The sequence below is a fragment of the Muntiacus reevesi genome, chromosome 12, assembly GCF_963930625.1.
Source record: "Muntiacus reevesi chromosome 12, mMunRee1.1, whole genome shotgun sequence".
Lineage (NCBI taxonomy): Eukaryota > Metazoa > Chordata > Mammalia > Artiodactyla > Cervidae > Muntiacus > Muntiacus reevesi.
In genome coordinates, this window is record NC_089260.1 from 4144644 (window position 1) to 4169046 (window position 24403).

Here is a 24403-nt window from a genome sequence, read left to right on the forward strand (position 1 = left end):
GCACTTCACACAGACCCCAGCTCTGTCTGCCTTATTCCTCCTGGCCTGAGCAAGTAGGTGTTGTTTTCACTCTTTCTCACCGGGGCAGGGGACAGACACCCAGGGGGGGTCCACACGCAGAGCTGGACCCGAAATCAAAGTCGAGGCCCAAGGGCTGTGTGACGAGGGAGGAGGGATGGAAATCTTTCCTTGCAGATGCACAAGCCACAGATGGCAGAAGTGCAGAAGCATTAGTCAGTCAGTCGTGTCTGACTCTGTGATCCCATGGACTGTAGCCCACCAGTCTCTTCCATCCATGGAATTTTACAGGCAAGAATACTAGAGTCGGCTGCCATTCCCTTCTCCAGGGGATTTTCCCAGCCCAGGGATCAAATCTGGGTCTTCTGCATTATTGGCAGATTCTTTACCATCTGAGCCACCAGGGAAGCCGCAGATTAAATACCCACTATTAGCTTGGTAAATCCTGCATCTGAAGAATATCTGAATGGACACCAAACGCTTTCACAACTGAGATTCGTCTAATTTTAGCAGCTGTGGATTTTGGGAGTCCCATGTACACGTGGGAGCTGGGCTAGGTCAGAGGCTGAGTTGCACCCACAGTACCACTGCTGATCCAAAGGCTTACCTAGAGATATTGGAGTGCCTCCTGGGAAGTGGGGGTTGGCTGTGGTTCACTGTGGGGAAGGGATGCTGATGGCAAAGGCCTCTGGAAACTATTATTATGACTATTATTTTTGTTTGTTTCATTTTATTCTATTGTGGTGGTAGTGGTTTTTTATTATTTAATATTTTTTCTTTTAAAAACATTTAATATATTTTTTAATTTTTCTACATTAACTTTTATGTTTTTTCTCATTATTCTTTATTTTGTCTTGTTTTGATATTTTTAAAATCATTTTTGTGTATTTTCTTTATGTTTACTGTTTTTAGTTTGCTTTCTTTCCCTGTTAATTTTGTTTTTTAGTTTGCTTTCATTTTGGAGTTCTTTAGATGCTGAAGCTTAAAAGCCAATACTTTGGCCACCTCATGCGAAGGTTTGACTCATTGGAAAAGACCCTGATGCTGGGAGGGATTGGGGGCAGGAGGAGAAGGGGACGACAGAGGATGAGATGGTTGGATGGCATCACTGACTCGATGGACATGAATTTGTGATGGGCATGAATTTGTGATGGACAAACTCATCCAACTCCCGGAGTTGGTGATGGACAGGGAGGCCTGGTGTGCTGCAATTCATGGGGTCTCAGAGTCGGACACGACTGAGTGACTGAACTGAACTGAGTTTGATTGTTCTCTTGTTTTATTCAGTCTTTGTTTTTTGTTATTGTTACTGCTTGGTTGTTTTTGCTATTTGGTTTGAGTTTTGTTTATCTGTTTTCTTACTTTTTTTTTTTTTTTTCTTTTTTTGCCATGCTGCAATACTTGCAGTGTCTTGGCTCCCAGGCCAAGAGTTGGTCACAGTATCCAGGGTGGGAGTACCAAGTCCAGGATCTGGACCTGCAAAGAATTGCCCTCCCCCCCGCCCAGGAAATATTTGTCCATGGTATCAAGATGGAATCATCTTGACCTGGTAACACCCAAATGCCTGTGGGCCCCAGTGCTGAAGGCTCATGCCAACCAACCAAGATTACAGGAGCACTGTGACACTGCCCCAGCCATCAGCAGACAGGCTGCCTGAAGTCCTACCAAGCCCATAAACCCACCCCAAAACACACCACCTAACCCAGCCCTGCTCATCAGAGTGGCAAGACCCAGCTTCACCCAAAGTTCAGGCACCAGTCCCTCCCAGGAGGAAGTATACACAGGCCCCGTGGACTAAATTCACCCACCAGGGAGTAGACACCAGAAGCAGGAGGAACTACGACCCTGTAGTCTGTGGGAAGAAGGCCAAAAACAGTGAGTTAGACACAATGAGATGACAGATAAATATTTTGCAGACAAAGGAGCAAGATAATAATCCACAAGACCAAATAAAGAAAGAGGAAATAGGCAATCTACCTTAAAAAGAATTCAGAGTAAGGATAATACAGATGATTCAAGACCTTGGAAATAGAATGAAGGCCCAGATGGAGAAGAAACAAGAAATGTTTAATAAACATCTAGAAGAAATAAAGAAAAAAACAAATAGTAATAGATAATACAATAGTTGAACCAAAAAAAAAAAAAAGTACACTAGAAGGAATCAATAGCAGAGTAACTGAGGCAGAAGAATGAATGAGTGAACTGGAAGACAGAATGGTGGAAATAACTGCCATAAAGCAGAATAAGAATGAAAAGAAATGAAGACAGTCTCAGAGACCAATGGGATAGCATTAAATGCACCAACAGTTGAGTTATAGGGATCCCAGAAGAAGAAGAAAAAGAGAAAGGGTCGGAGAAAAATATTTGAAAATCTTATAGTTAAAAACTTCTCTAAAATGAGAAAGGAAATAGTCAACCAAGTTCAGGAAGTCCAGAGAATCCCACTGAGAATAATTTTGAAGAGAAACACATCAAGACAAATATGGATCAAACTGACAAAAATTAAATACAATGAAAAATATTAGAAAGCAGCAATGGAAAAGTAAAAATAACATACAAGGAAATCAGACTGAAAAGTGAGGAAAGACAGACTGAAAGTGAGGAAATAGAAAACGATACACTGTGCAAATGGAAATCAAAAGAAAGCTGGAGTAGCAACACTCGTATCAGATAAAATAGATTTTAATATAAAGAATATTACAAGAGTCAAGGAAAAACAGTGTATATTGATGATAGAATCTTTCCAAGAAGATAACATTTGTAAATATTTATAAACCCAACAAAGGAGCTCCTCATGCTGAAGCTGAAACTCCAATACTTTGGCCACCTCATGTGAAGAACTGACTCATTGGAAAAGACCCTGGTGTTGGGAAAGATTGAACGTGAAAGGAGAAGGGGTTGACAGAGTGTGAGATGGATGGATGGCATCACCGACTCAATGGACATGAGTTTGAGCAAGCTCCAGGAGTTGGTAATGGACAAGGAGGCCTGACATATTGCAGTCCATGGTGTCACAAAGAGTTGGACATGACTGAGTGACTGAACTGAACTGAGAGCTCCTCAATACAAAGGCAATCACTAGCAGTCATAAAAGGGAAAATCAGCAGTAACACAATACTAGGAAGGGACTTCAACACTCTAATTGTACCAATATATAGGTCATCCAGAGAGAAAACTAATTAATAAGGAAGCACAAGCCTTTAATGACATATTATACCAGACAGACTTAATTGATTATGGGGCATACCATCAGAAAGTTACAAAATACTTTCTTATCAAGTGCACATGAACATTCTCCAGAATAGGTTACATCTTGGGTCAAAAATGAAAAGCTTTGGTAAATTTGAGAAAATTGAATTCTTATCAAGCATCTTTTTCAATCACACTACTATAAGATTAGATATCAATTACAGGGCAAAAAAAAATGCAAAAATACAAAAGCATGGAGGTTAAACAATATGCTATTTTATAACGAATGGATCACTGAAGAAATCAAACAAGAGACAAAAAATACCTAAAACAAATAACAATGAAAACATGTTGATCCACAACCTATGGGATGCAGCAAATGGAGTTCTAAGAGGGAAGTTTATAGCAATACAATCTTACTTCAAGAAACAACAACAACAAAAAATCTCAAATAAGTAACCTAACCTTCAATGTAAAGAAACCAGAGGAAGCACAAACAAAACCCAAAGTCAGTAAAAGAAGAGAAATCATAAAGATCAGAGCAGAAATAGATGAAATAGAAATGAAGAAAACAATAGTAAAGATCAATGAAAATGAATGGTGGTTCTTTAAGAAAATAAGCAAAATTGATAAACCTTTAGCTAGACTCATCAAGAAAAAGAGGGAGAGGACTCAAATCAATAAAATCAGAAATGAAAAAGGAGAAGATACAACTGACACCACAGAAATGCAAAGGATCATCAGAGACTACTGCAAACAATTTTATGCCAATTAAATGAACAACCTAGAAGAAATGAACAAATTGCTAGAAGGGTACAACTTACCAATACTGAACCAAGAATAAACAGAAAATATGAACAGATCAATCACAAGTACTGAAATTGAAACAGTGATTTAAAAACTTCCATCAAACAAAAATCCAGGACCAGATGGATTCACGGGGACATTCTATCCAACATTTAGAAAAGGGCTAGCACATATCCTTCCCAAAAGTGAAAAAGTGAAAGTGAAGTCACTCAGTCATGTCCAACTCTTTGAAACCCCATGGACTATAGCCTACCAGGCTTCTCCATCCATGGGATTTTCCAGGCAAGAGTACTGGAGTGGGTTGCCATTTCCTTCTCCACGGATCTTCCCAACCCGGGGATTGAACTCCAGTCTCCCATGTTATAGGTAGACGCTTTACCCTCTGAGCACCAGGGAAGCCCAAACTCTTCCAAAAAATTTTAGATGGAGGAAGAGTCCCAAGATCATTCTATGAAGCCATCAATACCTGAAACCAGACAGGGATATCACCAAAAAAAAAAAAAAAAAAGATCACAGGCCAGTATCACTGATGACCCTGTGCCAAGATCAAGTGGGATTTATCACAGGGATGCAAGGATTCTTCAATATATGCAAACCAATCAGTGTGATGTGCTAAGTCACTTTAGTCATATCTGACTCTTTGCAGTCCATGGACTGTAGCCTGCCAGGCTCCTCTGTCCATGTGATTCTCCAGGCAAGACTACTAGAGTAGGTTGACATTTCCTAATGTGATACACCATATTAACAAGCTGAAGAATGAAAATATATGGTACATCAGTAGATTCAGAGAAAGCATTAGAAAAATTTCAACACTGATTTATGATGAAAGCTCTCCAGAAAATGAGGATAGAGGGAACCTACCTCCACATAATGAAGGTCATATATGACAACCCACTGGGAACATCTTTCTCAACTGTGAAAACTGTGAAAAACTGAAAGCATTTCCTCTAAGATCAGGAACAAGACAAGGATTTTCACTCTCACAGCTATTATTCAACATAGTTTTGAAAGTCCTAGCCATGTCAATCATAGAAGAAAAATAAAAGGAATCCAAATTGGAAAAAAGGCAAAACTGTTACCATTTCCAGATAACATGATACTATACCTAGAAAATCCTAAAGATGCCACCAGAAAACTACTAGAGCTGATCGATGAACTGGGTAAAGTTACAGTACACACAATTAACATACATAAATAGATTGCATTCCTGTACACGAACAATGAAAGGTCAGAGAGAGAAACTAAGAAAACAATCCCATTTACCATTGCCTCTAAAAAAATAAAAAAATTTCTAGGGATATAACTACTTAAGGAGGCAAAAGACCTATACTCAGAATACTATAAGGTGATGATGAAAGAAATCAACGATAGAACAAACACAAGGAGAGATGTACCATGTTCTTGGTGGGATCATATTTGTCCTGCATCTATTGATGTGATCATATAGTTTTGATTGATTTCCATATGTTGAAGAACTCTTGCATCCTTGTGATAAATTCCACTTGATCGTGGTGTTTGATCTTTTTAATATGTTGTTAGATTTGGTTGATAATATTTTGTTGAGGACTTTTCCATATATATATAGCTGACACAGTTTGCTGTAGAGCAGAAACTAGCAAAACATTGTAAAGCAGCTGGATTCCAACAGAAAATTTCTCCCCGCATCAGGGTCTTTTGAAATGAGTCAGCTCTTCACATGAGGTGGCCAAAGTATTGGAGTTTCAGCTTCAGCATTAGTCCTTCCAATGAACATTCAGGACTGATCTCCTTTACGATGGACTGGTTGTATCTCCTTGCAGTTCAAGGGACTCTCAAGAGTCTTCTCCCACACCACAGTTCAAAAGCTTCAATTCTTCAGTGCTCAGCTTTCTTCACAGTCCAACTCTCACATCCATACATGACCACTGGAAAAACCATAGCCTTGATGAGATGGACCTTTGTTGGCAAAGTAATGTCTCTGCTTTTTAATATGCTGTCTAGGTTGGTGGTAACTTTTCTTCCAAGAAGTAAGCGTCTTTTAATTTTACGGCTGCAATCACCATCTGCAATGATTTTGGAGTCCAGTAAAAGTAAAAACAATGTTTCCATTGTTTCCTCATTTATTTGCCATAAAGTGATGGGACCAGTTGCAATGATCTTAGTTTTCTGAATGTTGAGTTCTAAGCCAAGTTTTTCACTCTCCTCTTTCACTTTCATCAAAAGGCTCTTTAGTTCTTTTTTGCTTTCTGCCCTAAGTGTGGTACTATGTTGCTATTTTTTTAATGAGATTAAAACGGAACTTCTTTCTTCTTCACCTTTTGTCTTTTACAGTGAAACATCTAAAGTTACAAGTTTTTTGGTCACGTTCTTACTGTGACCCATAGGTTTTGGAAAAGGCATTCTTTTTTATTTCTTTCTAGATAATATGAAAGTTAAATTTTCATTTCTTCTTTAATCCTGAATCAATTTGATTTAAGAGAGTGTAGCAGTCTAGACGACCCAGATAATCATGATGGTATGATCACTCACTTAGAGCCAGACATCAGGATTGTGAAGTCAACTGGGCCTTAGAAAGCATCACTATGAACAAACCTAGTGGAGTGATGAAAGTCCAGTTCAGCTATTTCAAATCCTGAAAGATGGTGCTATGAAAGTGCTGCACTCAATATGCCAGCAAATTTGGAAAACTCAGCAGTGGCCACAGAACTGGAAAAGGTCAGTTTTCATTCCAATCCCAAAGAAAGGCCATCCCAAAGGATGCTCAAACTACCACACAATTGCACTCATCTCACATGCTAGTAGAGTAATGCTTAAAACTCCCCAAGCCAGGCTTCAGCAATACGTGAACCATGAACTTCCAGATGCTCAAGCTGGTTTTAGAAAAGGCAGAGGATCCAGAGATCAAATTGCTAAGATCCACTGGATCCTCAAGAGAGCAAGAGAGTTCCAGAAAAACATCTATTTCTTCTTTATTGACTATGCCAAAGCCTTTGACTGTGTGGATCACAGTAAACTGTGGAAAATTCTGAAAGAGATGAAAATTCTGAACTCAACAAGAGAAAGCTTCAGATATCCAAAATATCTTGAGTATAAATTTTAATGAAATTTGTACAGGATCTACATATGGAAAACTACAAGGAAACAAACCAGTTTCTTAAGTAATTAAATAAATAAAGTCTAAATGGAGAAATCTTTCATATTCATGGATTGAAAGATTCAATATTAGGAACATGCCAATTCTTCCCAATTTAATCTATAAATGCAACACAGCCTCAGTTAATATTCCAGAACATACTTGGTAAATATTAACAAACCCATTCTAAAATTCACATGAAAACATAAAGAAAAAAAAAATCATTAACACAACACTAAAGAAGAACAAAGTTGGAGGATAGACATTACCCAACTTTAAGACTTAGTATAAAATTGTAAAATAAAGGCAGTGTGGTTACCAGTGACAGAATAGACAAATAGATCAATGGAACAAAATGGAAAACCCAGAAATTGAATCACAGAAAGAGAGCCAAGTGACATTGACAAAGATACAAAGGTAATTCAATGAAGCAAGAGTAGTCTTTAGAACAAATTGTGCTCAAACAATCAGATATCCCTTTGGAAAAAAATCTAATCAAAGTGGATCATAGAAACAAATATAAAATGTAAACTTTATGTGTAAGACTAAAGAAACTAATGTTTGAGATTGATTAATGTTGACTGTGTGGATCACAATAAACTGTGGAAAATTCTGAAAGAGATGGGAATACCAGACCACCTGACCTGCCTCTTGAGAAATCTATATGCAGGTCAGGAAGAAACAGTTAGAACTGGATGTGGAAAAACAGACTGGTTCCAAATAGGAAAAGGAGTACGTCAAGGCTGTATATTGCCTCCCTGCTTATTTAACTTATATGCAGAGTACATCATGAGAAATGCTGGGATGGATGAAGCACAAGCTGGAATTAAGAATTGATGCTTTTGAACTGTGGTGTTGGAGAAGACTTGAGAGTCCCTTGGACTGCAAGGAGATCCAACTAGTCCGTCATAAAGGAGATCAGTCCTGAATGTTCATTGGAAGGACTGATGCTGAAGCTGAAACTCCAATACTTTGGCCACCTCATGCGAAGAATTAACTCATTGGAAAAGACCCTGATGCTGGGAGGGACTGGCGGCAGGAGGAGAAGGGGGACAGAGGATGAGATGACTGGATGGCATCACTGACTCGATGGGTGTGAGTTTGAGTAAAATCCAGGAATTGGTGATGGACAGAGAGGCCTGGCGTGCTACGATTCACAGGGTCACAAAGAGTCGGACACAACTGAGTGACTGAATTGAACTGAGGAGTCTAGAACTGATGCCAATAGGAAAGAAAGTCAGATTCAAGTCACCACCTTCCTGAAAAATGTATTTGAATAGCTAAATGTTACATTTTAGCCATGTAATTTGATTTTAATAAAAATCATGAAATTTCAGCTTGGAAGATGTAATGCATTAATTCTCAGAAACATGTAATGTTTCTGTAATGTAAACTTTACATGTAAACATTCCCAGAAACATGCAATGCATTAATTCTCTATAAAATCCCTAACATATCTTTTTTGGGCTCTTCTGGAAGCATATGTGTTTGTTACACTGTCATGCTAGATCATGATGGCTCAGATGGTAAAGAATCTGCCTGAAACACAGAAGACCCAGACTCAGTCTCCCAGTTGGGAAGAGCCCCTGGAGAAAGGTTTGGCTACCCACTTCAGTATTCTTGCCTGGTGAATTCCACGAACAGAGGAACCTGGTGAGCTGCATTCCATGGGATCACAGAGTCAGACACTGCTGAGCAACTAACGCTTCATTTCACATGCTAGATCATACAATGTTTTGTCACAGTGTTTTCCTTTTTATGATTCTTTTCTTTTTCATAAACTACTAAAATCTCAAGATATTTGGAACTCATTATTCTATTTCTTTGTTACATTTAACAATAACATTCTTTCTTGTAATTACTACTCTTTAAAACTTGTTCTACCTTCTGGATTCACAGTGAATAAATTCAGTACCTCTTCCACTAGATGGCCTTTCATATATTTGAATAAATTAGCTTCCTTCCTTCCCAAAGCTTTTTCTCTCTAGGCCAAATATTCTTATTTAATTCAGCCATTTTTATGCAGGGATGTTGTTCTGAGATTTCTTGCCATTCTATTTTATTTCACCTGTATGTGTGCCAGTTGGTTGAAATCCTTCTGAAACTTCATTGAAATACACTGAACTAAACATTTACAGAGATGTCTCAAAAGTGAAAGTCCATCAGAATTGTCACCTCCTTTTTAAAGGAAACTACAGCTCATTTAATGCCTTCTAAGATTGCATTAGCTTTATAGTAGTGGTATCACTCCCTTGGTTTATACTGAGTTTGCAGTTGGAAAAGCTACCTAAATGTTTCTTACAAAAATACCTGGCCATAGACAAGGTGATTTATGCTCTGGACTTTAATTGGTTATATTGATGATGCCTTGGTTCTCTTATTTCTGAAATCAGGATAATATTAATACTAAGAGGATTTTTAAGACAATTAAATGATCATTCAGTAAACATTATCATTGATGATATTGTTATTATTATTACTATTATTCCCATTTGACATCGCTCCCAGATAGTTTTATGTTAGTTTCTACCATGGAGAACATGTGCAGTTGATCTGTTAACGCTTGAAGGAAAACTGTTTATAAAAATTATAATTCAATAAATTAAATAATAGTAAAACTAAAAATATCAGCTGTACAAGCTATGAAACAAAGGTTCCCTTACAAATAAACAATGTGCACCCTTTGACTATATATCACATGCGTCACTCTCTTGTTTAGTTCCATTGGAGAGTTGTTGATTTATAATGTGTTAATTTCAGGTGCACGGCAAAGTGAGGGTTTCCCAGGTGGCACTAGTGGTAAAGAACATGCCTGCCAGTGCAGGAGACAGAAGGGACACAGGTTTGATCTCTGGGTCAGGAAGATTCCCCGTGAGGAGGACATAGCAGCCCACCCCATTATTCTCGCCTGGAGAATCCCATGGACAGAGGAGCCTGGCAGGTTACGGTCCATGGGGTTGCGAAGAGTTGGACATGGCTGAGCAACTACCATTTTCACTTTCTGAGTGTGAATAGTTAAATGGGGATATACATAGCTTTTTAATAGCTAAAATGCTAAAATGTGTACTTACTCAAATGTATTGCAAGTTTATTCCAGAAAGACCCCAAAAGCAAAACTTGAACTTGCTATAGACTGGGAATTATTACATAGCATTTACCTTGTGTTAGATACCATGAGTAACCTATGTATTCTTTTTTGTATTTCTTACCCATATAGGTTATTACAGAATGCTGAGTAGAGTTTCATGTGCTTACAGTAGGTCCTTGTTAGTTATCTATTTTATATATGGTAGTGAAAGTGAAAGTGTGAATCGCCCTATCATGTTGGACTCTTTGTGACCCCCATGGACTGTAGCCCACCAGGCTCATCTGTGTAGGTTAAATAAATCTAATTTATCCCTCCCCCAGCATGTTTCCCCTTGGGTAGTCATAGGTGAAATCTGTGAGTCTGTTTCTCTTTTGTAAATATGTTCATTTTTATTATTTTTAATTAGATTCCACATATGAATCATATCATATGATATTTGTCTTTCTCTGTATGACTTACTTCACTTTGTATGATAGTCTCTAGGTCCATCTGCATTGCTCCACATAGCATTATTTCATTCTTTTTTATGGCTGAGTATTATTCCACTGGGTATATATACCATCCATTTCTGCCAATAGACATTTAGGTTGTTCCCATATCCTGGGTATTGTAAACGCTGATGCAATGAACATTGGGGTACATATATCTTTTTGAATTGTGGTTTTCTCTGAGTATATGGCCAGGAATGAGATTGCTGGCTCATATAGTAATTATATTTTGAGTTTTTCTAAGGAATTTCCATACTGTTCTCCATAGTGGTTTTACCAATTTACTTTCCCATCAGCAGTAGAGAAGGGTTTCCTTTTCTCCACACTCTCTCCTGCATTTATCATTTGTAGACTTTTTGATGATGACGATTCTGACCAGTGTGAGGTAATACCTCATTGTAGTTTTGATTTGCATTTCTCTGATAATTAGCGATGTTGAGTGTCTTTTCATGTGCTTTTTGGCCACCTATATGACTTCTTTGGTTAAATGCTTAGGTCTTCTGCCAACTTTTCAGTTGGGTTCTTTATATTTTTAGCATAGAGCAGCATGAGCCGTTTGCATAGTTTTAAGATTAATTCCTTTTCAGCTGCTTCATTTACACATATTTTCTCCCATTCCATGGGTTGCCTTTTCATTTTTGTATATGTTTTCGTTTGCTGTGCAAGAGCTCTTTAATTTAGTTAGGTCCCATTTGATTACTTTTGCTTTTATTTTCATTACTCTAGGAGATGAATCAAAAAAGATCTTGCTGTGATTATGTCAGAGAGTTTTCTGCCTATGTTTTCCTCTAGGAGTTTTATAGTGTCTGATCTTAAATGTGGGTCTTTCATCCGTTTGAGTTTATTTTTGTGTATGATGTTAGAGAATGTTCCAAATTCATTCTTTTATGTGGAGCATCCATTTGTCCCAGCACCACTTGTTGAAGAGACTCTTTTCTCCATTGTATATTCTTGCTTTTTGTGTTATGTTAGGTGACCATAAGTTTATGAGTTTATCTCTGGACTTTCTCTCCTGTCTCATTGATCTATCTTTCTGTATTTTGTTCCAGAACTATACTGTTAGGACTACTGTATTTTCTGCCAGTGCCAGCAGAATAAAATGATCAATGTCCCATTGACCTATATTTCTGTATTTTGTACCAGCACAATAAAAATACCATTTTGATAGTGTATTCTGAAGTCAGGGAGCCTGATTCCTCCAGCTCCATTTTTCTTTCTCAGGATTGCTTTGGCTATTCAGGGTCTTTTGTGTTTCCATTCACATTTTATATTTGTTTTGTTCTTGTTCTGTGAAATATGCCGTTGATAGTTTGATAGGTGTTGTGTTGAATCTCTAGATTGCTTTGTGTAATATAGTCATTTTCACAATGTTGATTCTTCCAAACCAAGAACATGGTCCACTTCTCCGTCTCTGTGTCATCTTCAATTTCTTTCATCAATGTCTAATAGTTTTTTGACTACAGGTCTTTTGCCTCATTAGGTAGGTTTATTCCTAGTTATTTTATTCTTTTTTGATGCAATGGTAAATGAGATTGTTTCCATAATTTCTCTTTCTGGTTTTTCCTTATTAGTGTATAGGAATGTAGAGATTTATGTGTATTAGCTTTGTATCCTACAACTTTACTAAATTCACTAATGAGCTCTAGTAATTTTCTGGTAGTATTTTCATGACCTTCTATGTATAGTGTCATGTCTTCTGCGAAGAGTGACAGTTTTACTTTGTTTTCCAGTTTTGATTTCTTTTATTTCCTTTACTTCTCTGATTGCTGCAGCTAGGACTTCAAAAACTATGTTGAATAAAAATGAACATCCTTGTTTTACTCCTGATTTTAAAGGAAAATGCTTTCAACTTTTCACCACTGAGAATGATATTAGCTGTAAGTTTCTCATAAAAGAAAGAAAGTGAAATCACTCAGTCATGTCTGACTCTTTGCAACCCCATGGACTAGCGCCTGCCATTTTCCTCTATCCAAGGGATTTTCCAGGCAAGAATACTGGAGTGGGTTGCCATTTCCTTCTCCAGGGGAATCTTCCCAACCCAGGGATCAAACCTGGATCTCCCACATTGCAGGTAGACTCTTTACCATCCGAGCCATCAAGGAATCATAGATGATCTTTATTCCTCTATACCCAATTTCAGGTGTTTTTTTTCTTATCACTAAAGGGTGTTGATATTTGTCAAATGCTTTTTCTGTGTTTATTGAGATGATCACATGGTTCTTATTCTTTAGTTTGTTAATGTGTTATATCATACTGATTGGTTTGCAGATTTGAAGGACACTGCATCTCTGTATAAATCCCACTTGATCATGGTGTATGATCCTTTTAATGTGTTGTTAGATTTGGTTTGCTTGTATTTTGTTGAGAATTTTTATGTTATGTTCATCAGTGATATTGACCTGTAATATTCTTTTTTTATGGCATCTGTGTGTTTGGTTTTGTTATCAGCATGATGGTGACCCTGTAAAATGAATTTGGGAGAGTCCCTTCCTCTACAACTTTTTGGAAGACTTTCAGAAGGATAGGTGTTAACTCTTCTCTAAATGTTTGACAAAATTTGTGAAGTTGTCTGCTGCTGGACTTCTGTTTGTTGGAAGGTTTTTAATGACTGTTTCAATTTCAGTACTTGTGATTGGTCTCTTCATATTTTCTGTTTATTCCTGGTCAGTCTTGGAAGGTTGTACCCTTCTAAAAATCTGCTCATTTCTTCTAGGTTGTCCGTTTAACTGGCATATAGTTGTTTGTATTAGTCTTTTATGATCCTTTGTATTTCTATCGTGTCTTTTGTAGCTTCTCCTTTTTCATTTCTAATTTTACTGCCAATCTTTCCCCCAATATGAATCATTATTACCTAGCAAAATATGGCTAACTCCATAAGAAGGATAAAAGAGGCTGAAAAGCAGTATGAGAGAAGAAAGCATAGGGAACAATTAATATCTCTGTGGCTGAAGGAGAGTATCTAAGGAAGGAACATCCTAGAAGACCCTCCTTCTCCTAGGCTAAGATGCACATCTTATTAGGAGAGAGGTGTCCTCTGCCCTCTGCATGCCAGAGAGGTTCGTTGAAGTATTGAGGTCTGGGGATAATGTATAGGCACCCGCTTTCTGGGGTGCCAGTGAGCTTCCGTGGGTGTCCTGTGTGGTGCGAACAGCTGTGCTGAAAAAGCAAGGAAGAAAACACGTGGGCATTTGGAAAAAGAAGCCCCTTTCTCTTCAGTGCCTTTCTGTTTTCCTCCATAAAGACTCTGCTAACTCTAACATGGCACATGTTTGCTCAGTCACTCGGTCGTGATGCCAGCTATCAAAGGAGAAACGTTTACAAGATTCAGCTCCATTATCACAAAGCAAGAGCAAAAAGGAGGTAGATTTAGAGCTAAGAGGCAAAAATTTGATACTTATTGGCAAAAAAGTTTTAACCCAACATGGTCCAACCTAACCGTAATGATCTGTATGTTCTAATATTAATCTTCAGGTCTTTAAAATTCTACTCGAGACATTTTATTTCCTTACAAAGAGCAATAAAAATAAATAGTATAGTGAAAAGTTCCACAGAAATCAAATATTCAATTAAAAAAATATCTACTGGGTGCTATAAACACCCTGTGTCAAGAGGAAGGGGATATATATACGTAGTTAAGACTGATTCACATTGCTATACATCAGAGACCAACACAACATTGTAAACCGATTTTCCTCCAATTAAAAAGGAACAATAAATACCTTGCGTTTTCACAGCTCACAATCTTGTGAGATAGAGTCATGTATTGTCAATTACAATATAATATGTTCATGCTTCATAACTGAAGCATGCTTAAGAAGCTGTAAGAATATAGTCCACACATTTGTGAATAAATTCACCTAAGACAAGAAGATGCATAATATGCTACACTATTTTGACAAGTGTCATTCTGAAATATTTTACTCTGAAAGCTTCAGTGTCAAGAAAATCAGACAAATTAGATTAAGTTCAAAGATGGAAGACAGGAATGATAAATGGAATAGAGAGATTGGTTTGTGAAAGTCTAAGACAAATCTATATATTAGATTAGCTATATGACAAGAAGAGAACTAACAAGCACGAGTCAGATGTAAATACAAAAAGCTGTAATCAAAGAATAGCACAGTAAGTGGAATTTAACCTAACTCTACAAACTTTTTAATTGGGGAAGAGATAGGGCTTGAGTTAGGCCCTAAGTATGGATACATAGTCAACAAAAAGAAGATTCGTGTGTTGACAAATGGAGAACTTGAGCAAAGTCCCATAATGAAATTTCTGCTGAGTTGCCACTTGGGCTAATGCAGATGATTGTGGAGAGATACAAGAATATCTGTGTGTGAGAGCAAGGAGCTATTTTCTTCCACCCAGAAAGTAGGTTACTGGGGAAGTCTGAGTGAATAAAAGAGGAATTAAAGGAATTGTTAAAGAATGTCAGAAGAAGGAGCTGCATGTGGAGACTGCTGAAAGTATGGAGTCTGACCATCACCTGGAGACCATGGGGAGTCATTGGAGGGTTTGTTACTGTTCTCTTTTTACACAACAAAGAATTGTTTACACAACAAAGAATTGTGTAAACAGTTTTGGAGCTACATCTGTGAACATCCTTCCTATGGGAACACAGCATAGAAAAGGGTAAGAATCATACCCCATTTAAGAAGACACTTCCAAAATCAGAATTCCTATGTTAACCCAGCAAGAGAGAGAAAAATATTTTTCTTTTTTTCCCTCCTCTTTCTTGTTCCTAGAATTTACTCTTCACACAATCCTTCAATTAATCATCCTTTAAATGTGTGAGACCGTAAGTTTAACTCACAATTAAGAGACCAGAACTCTTAAGTGAACTGAGTGGATTGTTTTAATCTTTGAACTTCCTAGTCACTTCACCTTTCTAAGCTGTCAGGTCCTGATCCACAGTTAGCCAGATATTCTATGAATGTGCCATAATCCTTGGGTCCCTGCCAGCCTCCTTCCCCATTCCAAAATCCTTGGTAGTCAATCTGAGTGTTTTGCCAATGCAGTGTAGACTTAATAGCTTATTGCCTTGTTTTTGCATTTTGAATCTGTGTGGTTTTGTGTATCCACCACACCCCCACACACCCACACATACTCCAAAGTAAATTTATTTATTTGTTTATTTGTACTCCTTAATGAAAATAGATTTTTGTCCACATGTTATCTTAGCAAAATTTATAAGTCTGTTCAACTGTATACACTCTGACAGTCAGAAACCCACATCAGATTTTCTAAGTTAGAAGTAGATCCTGTGTGTATCTCTGAGGACACTTTTGATTCACTGGGAACCTCAACCACAGGGAGATTTACTCTGGAAATTCAGCTGTCCAGTATTATAACTTTTGCATTCACAACTTCTGTAGGTATCTGAAGAACAGCTGTGATAAAGAAGAAATAACATCATAAACTTCCATACTTGCTCCACATTTTCTACCACTAAATCTTGCCATCTAGAAGGACTACCTTTTAACATTCACTTGTCAAATACCCATATCCTTTTTCAAGGACTAATTAAAACATCATCTCTCTTATGAAACCTTGTCTGAGTCCTTGTCCCAACCACATCTTATTTCTTCTGCCTATAAGCCTTTATAGTAGTTTCAATTTTGTCAAAGTCAAATTTTGTCAAATGATCATCTGTGTATTTGCCTATCCCTTAAACTTTGATATTCCTTGAGGTTAGAAGCCATGCTTTGCTGATATGATATCATTATTCACAATTCCCAATATTATATTTAAAACAAATTTCAGTAATTGATTATTTGATTTAATTTATGGATCCACATATAGTAATTGAGAAGGCTTCAATCATTATTTGTAGGATGTCTGCTAATAAACAATTAAAATGCTCCATCCTTGTGCTAAGAAATTTATTAATATTCTTAAGATTATATTTTAGTGACATTCTATGATAAAAAATAAAAAGTACTTCCGTGTATTAGTCTACTCATATGAACTGGTTTTATGAATTCAAAAGGGGTATATAAAATGGACCACATATTTTGCAAAACCCAATGAATTGTGATTTCTTCTTCTATAAATGAAACAGTTTCAGTGAAATTCCAGGAAAGTTACTAGGTCTCATTTAATCTCCAATAATCAAAGAAAGAATGTGAGTGTGCAACTCTAAACAATCATTTTACCAATTCCTATTTCCCATTAAATTTCTAAGGGGTCTGAGCAAATAGAATAAAGGTACATTGAAAAGTAGAATAAATGTTGTAAATGTGTACAATATTGTAAATTTAAAATATAAACTGTGTTAAATTCAAAGCTACTATTTCACTTTTCTAGAAAGTCAAGTGCTTACCCTTTGTCACTGACCATACTCCCAAATGACAAAAACATTTTCAATCACTGGAATGAACTTCCTCCTGGACAGTGTCCTAAACATCTCTTTTATTCTCATTTTTATTTTAATGGCCTAAGAACAGATTGTCACACGAAACTACCACAGTGAAAGTTGCGAAAGTTCCTTGCCTAAAAGCCAAAATATGTGAAACAGATAGTCAGTCCAGGTTGGATGCATGAGACAGGGTGCCCAGGGCTGGTGCACTGGGACGACCCTGAGGGATGGGATGGGGAGGGAGGCGGGAGGGGGTTCAGGGTGGGGGGCACGTGTACACCCGTGACTGATTTGTGTGAGTGTATGGCAAAAACCACTACAAGATTGTAAAGTAATTTGCCTCCAATTAAAATAAATAAATTAATTTACAAAAAAAAAAGAAAGCCAAAATAGATTAACTCATGAGCATAACAGCATCCCTCTTGGCTTATATCAGGGAAGAGGATCTTTTCTAATGTAATAGATAAGTTTTTCCTGGCACCACAATTCTGGGGCACATAAGATACTTACAGTGCTGGATATGACTCCTGGAAATGTCACGTTTTGACAGCTAATTTCAAATAGAGGTTCACACAGAAAGAAAAAAAGAAGGGATTTTTATGAAGGAGAATCTGTGAGAGGAAACAAAAAGACAAAAAAGAATTGAGAGCAGGAGGAATATTGAGGAAAGCACTTGGCAATCAGAGATCAGACTTATTCTCTGCTGATCTCTTTTCATCTCCTTGAATCTCTTCCTCTTTCTTGGAAACCCAGCTTGATTTTACAGCTTAGGCCCTGAACCAACTACAGCCATGGCACTTCTGCAAAAAGTTCAAACCTTAAAGGCAAAAGCAGCCTTGTCAAGATTACACAGAACTGCTTGTACATTTTATTTCATTTTTAACTTGACAGGTGAAATTGAGTTTATGATGGCAGAAAGTGCAACCTGGAGTTCAAACAATTTAGGGTGCTTAGCTATAACTTGTCCTTGCAAATATGCCTCACCAGTCAGAATTGAACAAAAAAATAAGCAGATTTGACAGGATAATTTAAGCATCAACTGAGAAAAAATAAAAATGAACATTTTTCTCTCATGCACTCTTCAATTTCCAGAAGGCTGATAAATTACTGAGGTATTTCTTAAAGGTATTAGAATTATGAGTAGAATCATCACTGACATCCACATTAGTAACATGTCATATTTTCATCTTACTCTACTCTCTGATATTATAATATTTTTTAAAAGAGTTTCAGAATAAAAGATGAAACAATTTAGCTACATATTCTCTCTATTCAGTCACATCAGAAAATATTGAGAATTTTCAGCATGTGAAAACCATTGTCCCATCAAACAACAGCTATTTAAAGCATCTAAAATGTCTATCACCATGTCTGATACTTAATATCAAATTTATCTGTTCAAGTTAATAACTTCTCAATATTATATAACTATTATCATTAGCATGACTGGTATTATTTAATTTCAAAGATAGTTCCCAGGTCCTTAAGAAAGACAAGGCATGAAACTGGAAGAAGTTTTACATGTGTGAGTGGCAGGGAATTTACAACTACAATTTACAGAGTGTTCTAACTAAATGCTCTAACAAAAGAGAGGTCAGAGGCCCATGTTCAGGAAGAAATCTGCCTATAATTTAGTCAAGATCGACAAGATATCAAGGACCATCTTAATCACCACTAGATTGTGAGATTTGTGAGCAAAAAAGAAACTATTTCACTTCTAAACCTAAGTGCCTAATATAGTTCCTGATTATAGGTCCTTAATCACATTTTGGTAAATGAGCATATGAATGACTATGCTAGAATACTAGAATACTTATCTGTGTTAGAATACTTATCTGTGTTATTTAGGGTATTTAATATCTCTAGGCCTCAGTGTCCTGTAAAGTTGGAGTAATATTCTCCATCTTATAGGTTATTGTCAAGGGTAAATCAGATTATGTATGGAAAGGCACCAAGAATATTGTTTCAGTAACTAGAATGTTTCTCTCCTCAGGTACCATGCTTCATAAACTATACCTCAACTGAACTATGCCTCAACTCTTAAAATGATATACTATTTTAATTGTCTTTTCTTTTTCCTTTGCTTTGACTGATAGGAAACTCTTTTGTGTTATCCAAACAGGAATGCTATTACACATATATTTGTATTTAACTGAAGTATTCTTTTTCCTAGCTTTGTTGAGGTATAATTGACATAGAGCATTGTGCAAGTTTAAGGCATCAGTTCAGTTCAGCTCAGCCGTATCCGACTCTCTGCGACCCCATGAATCGCAGCACGCCAGGCCTCCCTGTCCATCACCAACTCCCAGAGTTTACTCAAACTCATGCCCATCGAGTCGGTGATGCCATCCAAACATCTCATCCTCTGTCGTCCCCTTCTCCTCCTGTCCCCAATCCCTCCCAGCATCAGGGCCTTTTCCAATGAGTCAGTTCTTCGAATCAGGTGGCCAAAGTATTGGAGTTTCAGCTTCAGCATCAGTCCTTCCAGTGAACACCCAGGACTGATCTCCTTTAGAATGGACTGGTATACAAGATATTAATTTGACACACTTACATACCACGAGGTTATTACCACCATAGAGTTAGTTAGCAGGTCCATCACAATACATAACCATCACTTCCTAAGGTATCTGTCATCAGCTGAATGGATAAAGAAGATGTGCTGTGTATATATAATGGAGTATTATTCAGCAGGACAAAGAAGGAAATCTCGTCATTTATGAAAACTTGGCGGACCTTCAGAGCATTTTGCTAAGTGAAATAAGTCAGAGAAAGACAAATCCTACATGGTGTCACTTATATGTGGAATCTGAAAAAGCCAAACTCGTAGAAACAGTAAAACAGTGGCTAGCTGGGACTGGAGGTGAAGGAGACGGTGAGGTGTCAATCAAACGACACAGACTTTCAGTTGTTAAGTTCAGTAAGTTGTGGACATCTAGCAACATGCTCTTAAAAATGATCAACCCTAAGAGATAACAGGGATTACTTATGACAAATGTGTATGAAAGTAGCATAACCTTAAACTTGAGATTTTCAAAAAGTTTGGCTAAGGTGCCATCATATCTCTTCACGATGAAGATTATACACACTGCTATGTCAGGAAAGTTTTGAGGGGAAATTTATCCCTTGAATTTGATGATAGCCAATAGATTGTCTTTAAAATTCCTAGACTCAATGCCATAGTTGAGTAGGTCTCCACTTTACATTTCAGAACTTGAGTTCAAACTCACTGTGTTCAGTCAGGCTGTGTTGGACAGGAACCAGCCCTATCTGATAAGCCAATCATGCAAGGTCAGTACCCCTGCCCTGTACATAATGGGTGTGAGGACAAATGCGTAATCTATCCTGAAAGCCACAATGACAAGCCCTCCTCAATGTGTTCTTTCAATTTTCTTAACAAAAGAAAAGTTATGAAGGACCATTAAATTGATATTTGGAGAATATAAAATTACTTGCCTGTTGTATGGTGGTTAAATACAAAATTACCATCTGACTTAGCAATTCTACTTTTAGGTATATACTCAAAAGGGATGAAAGTAGGAGCCCCCCAAAAAATGGTTGCTCACCAAAGTTCATAGTAGGATTATTCACAACAGCCAGGAGATGAAAACAATTCAGATTCTATCAACAAATGAACAAACAAAAATACACACACACACATACACATACACACACGAGTGGAGAATTATTCAGGGATAAAAAGGGATTGAAATTCTGATATGTGCTAAAACATAGATAAGCCTTGAAGAATTATACCAGGTAAAATAAGCCAAACAAAAAAGGACAAAGAGTATATGATTCCACTTATATGTGGTATCTAGAATAGACAAATTCACAGCTATAGCAAGTAGAATAGTGGTCACTGAAGCTTGGTAAAGGGGCAGGGGAGCGAGGGAATAAGGAAATACCGTTTATGGACACAGAGTTTCTGTTTGAGATGATAAAAAATTTTTGGAAATGGTTAATTGCACAGCATTTCCATTGAATCTTGACATTTAAAATGGACTTAAATGATTAGAAATGTAAATTTAGTTATGCATATTTTATAACAGTAAAATAAATGAACAAATATTAAAAGTGATTACTCCCCTGTAATACCAGTACTCCATTTAGCGTAAGATTAAATTTCTTCCAGGCTGAGGATGGTTGCATGGTGACGAAAAACAGCTCCAGACGTGGATTCAGAAGTCTTTCCCTCCAGTCTCAGCCCTGTCACTTACTAGATATAAAATTTGAGCTAGCCACTGAGGTCCCTTGCACTTTAATTTTTTTCAGTTACAGTAACCAATAGGGCTGTTTTGAGAGCTTAAAATTATTAATAAAAGGTAATAACGCATGTAAAGTGTTTTGTAAACTCTAAGAATTATATAAGTAGATGGGGGAAATTTTATTATACATTCATTTAAGGAGCTTAGTAAGAGTCTTATCCCTGAAATGTACTTACTAACTCTTCTTTAAGTGCCCTACAATATTGTTATTGTTGGTAAGACTCAAAGTTTCTTTTTTGTTAATTTTTCTCTACATAAAGTACTGAATAGCAAGTTTTTAAAATAAAAGGAAAATGCTGAATTTCTGAGGAAACCATATTTGTATTTACTTTTCTTACATTAAACTTTTCCATTTATATTATTTCTATACCGTCTGTTTATTGTTTATTTAGCCTCATTATACATACCTTAGGAAGAAGGAATAGCTATATTATATCTTGCCTGAGGAAAAATGGTTCTACAAGTAAGCATTACAAGTATTTAAAAAATTAATTTTGCTACCTGTTCTCATCTTCATTCCAAACCACTCAATCCATTATCAGTGTTTTCATTATCAAACATATAATAAGAGTTTGACATGGTATTATATCCAGTTGGACATTATCTTATAAAGCCCTTTGGATACATAATTACACTGGAAAATAAATATGTAAACGTAATATAAATTTATTGCTCTCACATTATAGATTAATACCAAAATTACCGCGATGTCAACAACTAATTTCTTGTTTCCCTCCTCAGTGGTTACGTCTTTGACTATGATTACTACAGAGATGATTTCTACAATCGGTATGTAAATTTCTCATCCTTGTTTCCCTTTGGTTTAAACTATCTTTTAACTCTTCTGTACATTTCATTCACAGATATTATTAATACATTTAAATAATATTTTACAGTAAAAAAGTAAGTCCCAATAAAATATAAGAGGGACAGATTTTCCTCTTTTGATTGTACCTACTGCAGTATAGTAGATCTTGGGCTTTTAGACTTTGGTAGTACTTAAACCTAAAATTTGGTTTCTGATATTTGGATGATAACCAATGTATTTTACAGATCTTGAAATTGGAATTCTTAACTTGGAATTCTTCAAGACTGAGAGATTTATAAATTCAGACAATGAGTCCAACCTTCTAAAATACATCCACTTTCATACAACACACAAATTCAGTAAAAATTATGGACAAGTCTTGCTCTGCATGGTAGTGTGGGACCATAAAAGAAAACCATGCAGAGTGATGTTAATAATCAATGTGGGAAATAGGATTTTCCATGACCTTTAAAAAATTTTTGTCAAAATGTTAAAAAGTCTATGTTATAAATATATTATGCATTATACATATATAGAAATTCCTCATGCATACATATAGGAAAATACAGTGAAACAGTTATTTAGTATACTAATTTAAAATTTGAACATTGTAATGTAAAAATACTAAGAGTTAGTGTGTTTTGTCTCTTGTAAAAATGACTTATCGAAAGTGATTTGAATAGTACTAGCCTTCTTCTTCCACTGTGATATGGGGCAAGCACCTCTCTTACCCCTCGGTGAATCGTTATACCACTAATACCGGGTCAGCTTTGACACTTTGTCAATGTTGAGACCTACCCCTAAGATTTCCTCAAGATGATTTCTTTTCTTTGCCAGTTTCACTTCCTCTGGGACATCAGCCTCCCTTTTTAACACATCACAACCACTTTCCTTATTTATGTCATATGTTCTATTTTACTAAATTCCTGTCTCCATCTCTAGAGTCTCTTGAGTGGGAGAGTGTCCACATCCCTACAATCAGCTATTTCTCCTATAATTCCATTTATGTTTAATTTTAATTTTATCCCCAGTTTCACTCTTCAGTTCTTTGCTGTACCGATTCCTTCTTTTGATTATCCATTCTCCTAAAATTCCACGTGGATTCATCACCAGGAAGCAGAGGGATCTGTGTGTGAATTAACAAATACACAATGACAAATCACCAACAGACTTTGAAAGAGGTGATCACTGATCATCACGCACATCTGTTAGTTAGGTAGAGATTCGTGGACTGAAAACCCAGCAGCAAAGTTGGACTTTATGAAATTACTCACAGTTAATATACGCAGTAAAACTGAAATTTTACTTTTGCTGTTGGGGGGACTGGAGTTATTTAACTTAGCATTGGCAAATGAAATTCTGATAGTAGAGGTATGCAAAACAAGAACTGGATGCGTGCAGGTCACTGAACCATACACACACATATGAAAACAAAGTAAATATTGGGTAAAGTTCTATTCAAACAAACAAACAAATATCCCAAGGCATAAAAACGCAAAGTTAGAAAAACAGAACAGACATTTTATGCAGTGAAGAAGCTCCGTAATCCCTTGTAAGGGTCTCATTCTCTTTGCTCAGCCGCGCGGGTCCTCTTCCAGTCCCTGGAGAGCCCCATGTCCCTTCCTGTCTGGGGCCCTTCCTCTCCTCGCTTCTTCTCCTCCTGCCTCTCTGCACCATCTAGTTAAGGACTCCATTCTTCAGGTCTCAGCATGGACTCCTCTCTCAGACTAAAAGAGGTTCTTCTGTTCCCCTCTCCACACCTGTTACTGTTCCTTCACAGTACTGCTCCTCGTTTATCTTGCTAAGTTTCTCTCTGCAGTGACAATATTTGGTTTATTTCTGTGTGCTTTCCTTCCTCCCAGAGGGCAGGAAAGATGCTCAGCTCTGCTTATTGTATCCTCAGGCACTATCATTAAGTCTCACACATCCTGGAAACTCAACTTTGGTTATTAATTCAACTCCTTAGATTTAGAGACATTTTGCTTTCTCCAAGGTCACATAGTTAATTAGTGGCAGAACTGCAATCATAAACTAGGTCTCCATTTATATTCAGTAACCAGCTGTGCAGATACGCAAAACAGAAGGGTAGCAATATTGGCCTATGGTTTTACATAAAAGGAAGCAACCTTATCTACGCAAAACCAAATCCACAGCCATACCTTTAGCACCACTGTGTTCAAAGCTAAGCAAGTGATTCCTCTAGTCACCCTTTTATGGCCAAATACAAATTTTTAAGGATGACTTTCTCAATTTTTACAATTTATATAAAA

The 24403-nt window shown here is 36.9% G+C and overlaps 1 protein-coding gene across 1 annotated transcript in view; it reads left to right on the plus strand.

Annotated features, from left to right (window-relative positions):
- The window catches only part of RALYL (RALY RNA binding protein like), a 767040-nt gene that overhangs the window by 656800 nt on the left and 85837 nt on the right, over window positions 1-24403 (plus strand). The window contains exon 5 of the mRNA XM_065902672.1: window positions 22067-22114. Coding sequence (XP_065758744.1) covers window positions 22067-22114 — 48 coding nt within the window. The remainder of the gene's footprint in view (window positions 1-22066; window positions 22115-24403) is intronic.